We start from the raw sequence: 9239 nt of genomic DNA, 5'->3' as shown, positions 1-9239 counted from the left end.
AGTGGGTGGTGATTCACATTCCTTTACAGCTTTGGGTAGGGCGTTCCACAATGATGTGGCATAATTGCGAAACGTGTTTAGTCCCTTGTTTGAGCCGAATCTGGGTTTCACATGATTTGTGGAGCTCCCTCTGGTGTTGTGGTATTCACTGACCTTTGGGAAGTATTTTGACATGTACATGGGTACCTTGGTCGCGTAGTGTATCTTGTAGACCAGGCCCATTGCAAGTTGCTGTTCCCATGGGTCTATTTTCATAACTCAGGATGAGCAAATATGTTAGAAAAATGGGTTCTGGTTTCCAGGGGTGTAAAGTACTTGAGTAATTGTACTTTGTTACAATACTTAAGTACTGTTTTGGGGGATTTGTACTTTACTCGAGTATTATTAGGTTTGTATACTTTGTACTTTTATTACATTACATTTCAGAGAAAAAAAACATACTTTTTACTCCTTACATTTAAAATGCAGACCTACAAAGTACAAATCTCACAGGTCCAACCATTTTAATTAGTATATTTTAATTGTTTATCTGGCCGAACTAACATTAACGTTTTTATCCTGCAACCGCAGGTAAACAGCCAATCAAATCCCCATCAATGTAAAATAAACTCGCCCATACCCATGCTGATTGCTCCTTGTGCAACACTAGAAAGCGGGGATCTTTGATTAAACACCTGCTATCAGAAGAATAGACAGTCAGATCAGCATTATGCTGTGGTTAATATTGTGATATTATTCAGGGTACTCCAGTCCAGTATTCTGTCTTTAATATTGTGATATTATTCAGGGTACTCCAGAATTCTGTCTTTAATATTGTGATATTATTCAGGGTACTCCAGTATTCTGCCTTTAATATTGTGATATTATTCAGGGTACTCCAGTATGCTGTGGTTAATATTGTGATATTATTCAGGATACACCATTCTGTTTTTAATATTGTGATATATTATTCATGCTGTGATGTGAATGCCATCCATGTTAGTTTACCTTCAATGGAGAATGGCATTCAATCATTTTAATGCAAAAAAAGTGTCCTCTGTTCTTTCATTTCAGCATTGTCTATCGCAGAACACATTCCATTGTGGGCAGAGTGTATGCTTGGTTTCATTCCAGCCTTGCCTAAACACCAGCTGATGATTTCACTAATTGGCTCACCTCTTCAACTAACTCACCTGGTGCAATGTATAGTTAAAATGAAAACTTGGCCCACGATGAAATGAGTTTGAGACCCCTGTGGTCTATCCCTTTAAAAAAATATATACTTTTACTTTTTAGTACTTAAGTACATTTAAAAGTAGGACTTTTTTACTTTTACTCAAGTGTGTTTTTAGCCAGATACTTTGAGTTTTACTTGAGTCCGATTTTGAGACGGTACCCATACTTTCACTTAAGTATAATTTCTGGGTACTTTTTACACCCCTGCTGGTTTCCCAATCTTTTCTGAGTGAGGTGACCCATTCTAGTAAAAATAAAAACGTTTATTATGACAGTTTTGTCCCCCCCCCCCCCCATCTTTTCCCACTAGATGGCACACATGTGTGTCTTGGAGTGGGCGGAAATGAGTGTGTCAAGGCCCCGTATGTTATTGTAGCTAGCTCTTTTAGCAGGTCGGCTAGGCGGTGTGACGCTGCTACATTCGATCGCGCTCGATTCTGCCGCATCGGGGAATTTCGATCCATCGACTCCCTCCGCACTAACTGTTCGTTTTGGACATAAGTAATCCTCGATAATATATCTATCATGATATAAAGTAATTGCACTCGTTGTTATTTGTTGGTCTTATCGTTGACTTGGGAACCGGTTTGGCGGGACTAGATCGGGCTAACAATACGGCAGGCTAACAGCTAAACCGGGCTAGGCTCGCAGAAACAACCCCAGTCGTTTGCATCAGATCGGTAGGTAGCTAACAGCTAGCTAACAATCTACCACGGCTGTCATGGAAGACAAGACTTTTACTAAAGAATTAGACCAATGGATCGAACAGCTAAACGAGTGTAAGCAGTTAACGGAAAACCAAGTCCGAACACTTTGTGAAAAGGTAAGTTAAACAAAGTCACCGAGTTATTTCCGAATGAAATCGACTATTGTCTGAATGTGGCCTAGATTGTGATCGTGGACTAGACTAATAACTGGGATGAATGAGGTCGGCTACATTGATCCTGGTCGGCGAATAATTGTCTCTGATGTTGAGTACGAGCTGGCCGACTACTACTAGAAAGAACACATATGGAAATGAACGCTTGTTAATTGCACACAACTAAACAATGTAAAACTAGGTGTTTTTCCATTATCATTTTCTCCCAAGGTTTAGGACGATGCATTTACAATCCCTAGTAAATTCCAGAAAGTAGTCTCATCCGTTTTTCTACCTAGATAACAGGGGTTTAATGGGCTGTTTACATCTCTTATCATGACGAGGTGGTCAGTATATCACATTAAGAAGACGAGCCATTGCCAATTCCGTGTTAAAATGTAGCTAGTCATAAGTTCAAATGTAACATTGTTGCACCATAACATAGTATTCGTAGTGTAGATTGGGAATTTTGCAAATAACTTTTTTATCAAGCATACTGATGCATTTGTTCCTTAGAAACCATCCATTGACTTGTTCAATTTTCTAATCACATCCCTGCCTAAAGTAGCCCTTATATGTGGCTAAATGAATGTGTAATGTGCGATGTAGGGCAACACCCACAGCAGCAGGCAACACAATGAGGCACAGGGTCAAAGATATTTTTAAACCTTGTGACAAGATGTCATTTGTTATTTGATGAAGGTAACACAAGCAAGGAAACACTTTCAACACTGTTGCCTATCAGAATGGGCCAATAAAGGTTTCCCTGTGTAACACTGATTTTTAGTTTCTTGAAAAACCTTACCCTCACAGAATAATTAAAGCAACATGCCAATATTATGGGAAATGTGCTTACCGTCTTCACCAGAGTCAGACAAGAAGATAAGATGCCAATTTCCTCTCTGTGCATTCAGTAGAAACCTATTGGGCTGCAAGCTAGCTTTGCTTTGCTAGCACAAATTAATATAAGTGGATACGGACTACTAGCCTAGCTTAAAACTCCTGGAGAGGTGTTTTTGGCTAGTGAACCATATCCACTTCTATTCATTTGTGCTAAGCTAGGCTAGCTTGCAGCTGGATAGCTTTCTAATGAACACACAGAACAAATAGGTATCTTATCTGACTCTGGAGAAGACAGTAAGTGCATTTCCCATAATGTCTTCATGTTCCTTTTAATTGTTTTCCAAATTAATTAAATCTGACAACCAGCCTGAGCCCAGTCCTCACATTTTTAGGCTTTTTCCTCACAACCGCTCCATATACTCCATTCACTTCTTTATTTTTATAAAAAAAAATTGCTGTGACCAGCAGCTATATAGGTCGCTGTCGGTTGGTTGGTCCACAAAAATCTGTGGTTGCAGCTATTGCATATTTGCACTTGTTTTAATAAATGTTCAATATTATTCCCCCCCCCCCCCCCCCCCCCCAACTTGTTTCTTACTTTTTGTAGATTTAACATTTTGCTGTGTGCTGTGACGGTACTGTTTGAAATGATACAATTTGAATCTTGTGTCTCCTTTCTAGGCCAAGGAGATCTTGACCAAGGAGTCCAACGTACAGGAGGTGAGAGGTTTCTGATGCTGTCAGGATGTGCACTAGCCTAGACGATGTTCCCCATGAGTAGATTTAGGCTGTTCAGCCACATTTTCCCCCAGGAGAGTAGTTAGTGGAGGCTCTAAGCACCTCGGAGGAAGGGGGCGAGCATACTAGCTTAAACTCGCCAACATTAATAATGCGCTTAGTACTGTCTTCTCCAGAGTCGGACAAGAAGATGGATACCATTTTTCTCTCTGTGCTTTCAGTAGAAAGCTATCCGACTGTATGATAGCTTGGCACAGCACAATGAATAGAAGCATATGCGTAGTGGTTAGCCTAGCTAAACTCCACGAGAGGTGTTCGCTAGGCTAGCTGCTATGCATCTGTTTCCATTCAGGACATCTGTGCAAGGGAGACCTGGCAAAGATGGCAGCATAAACATGCACCAAAATCATGATTTTCTTTTTTCGAGCCTCCAATCTGCCCCAAAAAGCAACTTGCAGATAGCTTCTTCCATGCTATGATATTGCCTGCATCTGCTTTAGCAGCTACTTAAGTCGATACAAAGAATTTGGTTTTCAGAGCCAATCTTAAGCACCACACACTTTTAACAAAGAACCCAAGGGAAACGTATAAAGCTGCTATTACACAAGGAAACAGCATACATTATTTCAGAATGAGATGTACTCGCAGACAGGAAAGAGTTAAAACATTGCTGAACACAGCGTTCTTGGCATTCGTGGAAAGATCAGAACGTTTGTTGCCAAGCAATAGAATGATGACTGTCTCGTCATTATGTGCGCCTACAAGAGTTGTTTAAATCCCGGCTGGATTTAAAATCTAAACTTCCTAGCTATGTTTTCGACTGCTTAGCTGCCTGTGAATGAATTACCACCGAAGAGGTGCTCTACAAGTTGTCATTTTTGGGCAAATTGGAGGCTTGAAAAAAACCTCATATGGCATCACGGCAGATTATGAATGTATCAGTGCTTTTGGCAGTGAAAAGGTGGAATACATGCACCCCTACTAAGAACCTGTGGGCTTACCCTATCTGTCAATATTATATCCATTGGATGTCCTTTCCTTGTAAGTAAGTTTAGATATTAAAGGAAATAAGTGATGACCAGTTGCTCTTAAAGATTGATTTCTTTGGAGCGGCTAAGTGGCGCAGTGGGCAAGGCGCTCGCCACTAGTGCAGGAGATTGGCATTGCTACCAGCTTGGCTGGTCGTTCATACTAACACAATTGGCAGTGTTAGGGGTGGGAAGCTGGTGGGTGGGGATCAGACGTTGTGGACAGCGACTCCTACAGGTCGGTTGGTGCGCCTGCGCAGCAGAATCAGGAAGCAACGGGGGCGGCGTGACCCTCCCACGCAGACCCTCGCCGCTGAGAGATCGCGCTGTGCAGGTGAAAAGATGCGACGGCTGCCGCCTCGTGTACCGGAGGGGACATGTGATGCAAGGCTTCGTCCACATTGCAGCCGGCCAGTGGGAGGCATGGCCTAACAGCGTTCGAGACAGGGGAGGGTAGAATTGGACAATACGAAATTGGCATGGGAGAAAAATAGAAAATGGGAGAAAAAGTAGATTAAAAAAAAAGATTGATTTCTTTGCATTTGGTTTTATATAAATTTAATTCGGTATTAGATTTAGTAGATTTATCATAATCTTCAGTACCTGAGTATATCTGTGGATATAATCCAATGATAATATCAGGTTGGTAAAAAACTAGGCAACCATTAGCCAATAACATTGTTGTCATGATATATCTGTTGTGCCATAATGGTCCCAATACGATATTGCCACAATATTGAAAATCAATGTTTCTCACGACAAGAGTGCATGTTTGGTTACTTGTTAAATGGATACAACAGACTGTCTTGACACTATGGCACGAAGTTGCTCATCAAAACACCTTTGGCAGACATTGTAACTTTAGTAACCCATTCCTTCTGTGAGATGCCCGGTCATAACAGTTATATTCATTGGTCCATACCCATTCTCTAGGTGAGATGCCCGGTTACGGTGTGCGGGGACGTGCACGGACAGTTCCACGACCTCATGGAGCTGTTCAAGATTGGTGGGAAATCCCCAGACACCAACTACCTGTTCATGGGAGATTACGTGGACAGGGGCTACTATTCTGTGGAGACTGTCACACTCCTTGTAACATTAAAGGTACAGTGTGTTTTTTAAGTGTTTTTGGTGGGGATCCAATTTGTGTGTGACATTTATGTGTCCAATGTATAGGCTTGCAATGTTCTAGGCATTGTATTGAGTGTTTGTGGTTATGTGTGGACAGTGGTAAATTGTAGATTGTTATGCTACTCATCACGTTAACCTGTTAAGCTGCAGCCATATTTTCAGGAAATCTGTCTAAACGTACATGCCCAAGTAAATGGAAGATTGCTCCACTTCTACAAGGTCAATTAGCATGTTCTTGGTATCTAGGGACATCTATGGGCCCCAGGGAATGTATTCCCAGTGTCAGAAATATTGTGTCTGTTTCTATGCTTGAGTAAATTGTACTGACACAAAGAATATAAATTAGAATAGTTTTTTTGCATCTTTGACGGTGAATAGCACCATGCTAACATTGAGGTTGGAGGAATTTAGCTCACTGAGCTCATTCAGCACCTTCTTGAGATCGAATGTGCAAAAGATCTAAGCAAATGAATAAAGGGGGAGATGATAAAAAATATACACTTTGACTGCTGTTTTGATAGGGTTAGGGTCTTTACTCTTGGCTACATTTAAAAAAGAAACACAACATTAATTAATACGGTCTGTATTGATTGATTTATGATGAGGACAGCAGGGACCACAACTTAACAGGTTAATTCCTTCCACAAGCACAGTTGTATGTTAATGTACATTAATGCTACGATGTGACATATTATATTGACACATTGGGCGCCATGGGTTATATCCATCAATATACCCAGTCTGCCACCGTTGAAAGCCTATGGAGATGTTTACCTTCTTTGCAGGGCTATAACTTTTTTTAATTGTATTGCTATATTGACATTACTATGGCCCATTCAACATCGATTATCTATCGTTCAGCATGTGGGAACGTTATATTTTTTCATTCATACATTGTTGTGTTAATACCTTCTAGAATATAAGTATGTTTTTAATCTTTTCGGCTGTAATTCCAAAAACAGTAGTTATAGGCCCTGAAGCATATGATAGATTATCGATTGGCGTTTGTTTCCTATACAGGGCTCTACGCTAACCTTTTCTAAATGAGAAAATTTAGGAGAGCACCCAAAAATATTTCAAGTAACAGAGTTTTTTTTATTTATTTTTTAAATGTATATTTGTACTGTGCGTGCATGTGCGAACGGGACACACATCTGTGCAATAGCACATACCACCAAAGTCACTGGCCCACTGTGTGTGTATCTGCGTGTGCAAACGGGAATGGGACACAGACATTTGAACTATTAAGTGATTAATGCCTACTGTGGCAAAGTTGTAGCCAACAACTAGGCCTAATAAGAAAGGCAGTGACATTGAACAAAAAGGAGACACTGGCATTACCACCAGGGCCATCAGTAGAGGGGACTGTAAGGTGCCCTTTCGGTATACTACCTTTGCTAAAACTGTGTTCTCTGTTAAAGGTGGTAACTACTAGGGTTGACCTTCGAAGCTTTTTTTGGCAATCGAAGCTTCGGGGCCGAGCTTCGATTTTAATTCGAAGCGTTGAATTTTTTTTATCTTATGTTGTGGGACTTGTACAGAACTTTGGTAAACTTTGTTCTTTTTAAATGTGCTCTATAAATAAAGTGGATTGGATTAATGAATTAAGTAGCCCCTTTCGTGACTGACGCAGCCAACAAGGTTTCACTCGGCTGTGTGATTTAATTCAAGGTGGATCGCTGTTGTCGTTTGAACAACTTCAGATTTCATGGGAACTACCAATCCCCCAAATCAAGAGATGAATTTTTAAGATGTTGAAGATGAATGAAGTAAGATTTTGATTATTTGAAATATGGCCTGTGTAGACTAAACGATGCACAGAATTATGTCAGTCTACAACAGGGGTCTCAAACTCAATTTACCTGGGGGCCGCTGGAGGTAGAGTCTGGGTGAGGCTGGGCCGCATCAAATATTCCACAAAAAAGGGTTTCAAGTATTCAAAAAAAAAGTACAACTGATCCAATCTTCTCAATCTTTAGCAATAACATTTCAGAACATGAACAGTTCTTCAGAACATGAATGGTTCTTCAGAACATAGGCTTCTCAGTGGTGTCAGTGGACTCATCCACATCTATGGAAATGCACTGTGCATTTTTTTTTCTATCACAAATCTGTTTAATCAAATCACCAGCCAGTATTTCAGTTATTCTGGTTGCTGTGCGATCTGAGGGGGATTTGCTTTTGTTTGCCTTCAAACATGGTCTCCATCACTCAGTCATACATTATTTTCAAATTGCTACCCTTCACAAGAGCTACCGTTTCTTGGCATATAGTCACATTGGTTTGGTGCTGGGACTCGGGATGAACGCATATTTTTCAGTCCATTCACCTTTGAATTGCAGTCGACTTTTCTTTTACTGACCATCTTTTAAAATGCCATATTTTTCTGCTGGCGAAACTAGGCTAGTAGCTACATTTATGATTAATCTCACAGAGATAAAACTGGGAGCGAGTTTACTGTAGATGCGCCGTCAACTCTGCTCTGACATTACTGAAAGAGAGAGACGACATGCAATCCGTGAAGACCTGCCCTACTCTGCATCTGATTCGCAGACTGTGGGTGAGGGGGGGAACGCTGACGGGATGCTGAATGTGATTGGACCAGACCCGTACACAGACAGACAGTTGTCAGTGCAGCCAGCCGCTTATGCAGAGCACTGCTCGCAGTCAGAGGAGATAGCGAGGATATATTTTCCTTAAACTTTACTTGATATCACTCCGGAATCACGTTTCAACCAAGTCACTAACATAACGTTGCTGTCATGAGCCTGCGCTATGGTAGCCTACAAGTGATTAAATAAATAAAACGTCCAACTCTCGCGCAACGACTCGGCGGGCCGCATTAACACTAAACATTGACGTCAAGTAGGGGGCCGCAAAATATCATCCCTCGGGCCGCAATTGGCCGTGAGTTTGAGACCCCTGGTCTACAAGGTCCGGATTCTACATGGTCCGGCAATGTAGATCTTGTAGACTCCACTACAGACTAATTATCAGTGAATGTTCATGCATTTTTAAGAAGGGCTACTTCCACAAAAAAACAAAGAACTCACCAAAACATCTCAGTAGCACCTTATCTAAATGTTCTATTTCATATATGGAGATTCATATTTATTTATGTATTGCATGCATTTCTACATTTTATTTCCTATTTTGTTTATTCATCCCAGTATCTTTCTTTCTTATGTGTGGAATTCTACAAGGCATTTACATTTAGTCATTTAGCTGACGCTTTTATCCAAAGCGACTTACAAGTTCTGTACGACAGGTCATCAGGAAGGATACAACTATCAGCTGAGTAACAATATTCATCAAAGTGTTGCGTGTTACAGTGTAGGTTCGTTTATTAGGACAAGTGCATCACAGTAAGGTTAGTTAGGGTTAGATTTTTTTTTTTTTTTAATTTTCAGATAATGGTTGAAGTG

The 9239-nt window shown here is 40.7% G+C and overlaps 1 protein-coding gene across 1 annotated transcript in view; it reads left to right on the top strand.

Annotated features, from left to right (window-relative positions):
- The first annotated feature begins 1596 nt into the window (after positions 1 to 1596).
- The window catches only part of LOC311240911 (serine/threonine-protein phosphatase 2A catalytic subunit beta isoform-like), a 46608-nt gene continuing 38965 nt past the window's right edge, over positions 1597 to 9239 (top strand). The window contains exons 1-3 of the mRNA XM_084329523.1: positions 1597 to 2038; positions 3599 to 3637; positions 5617 to 5787. Of these exons, the coding sequence (XP_084185649.1) occupies positions 1937 to 2038; positions 3599 to 3637; positions 5617 to 5787 (312 nt within the window). The 5' untranslated portion in view covers positions 1597 to 1936. The remainder of the gene's footprint in view (positions 2039 to 3598; positions 3638 to 5616; positions 5788 to 9239) is intronic.

This window comes from Notolepis coatsorum (genome assembly GCF_963971535.1).
Source record: "Notolepis coatsorum genome assembly, chromosome: 1".
Lineage (NCBI taxonomy): Eukaryota > Metazoa > Chordata > Actinopteri > Aulopiformes > Paralepididae > Notolepis > Notolepis coatsorum.
This window is presented reverse-complemented; position numbering and strand designations above follow the sequence as displayed.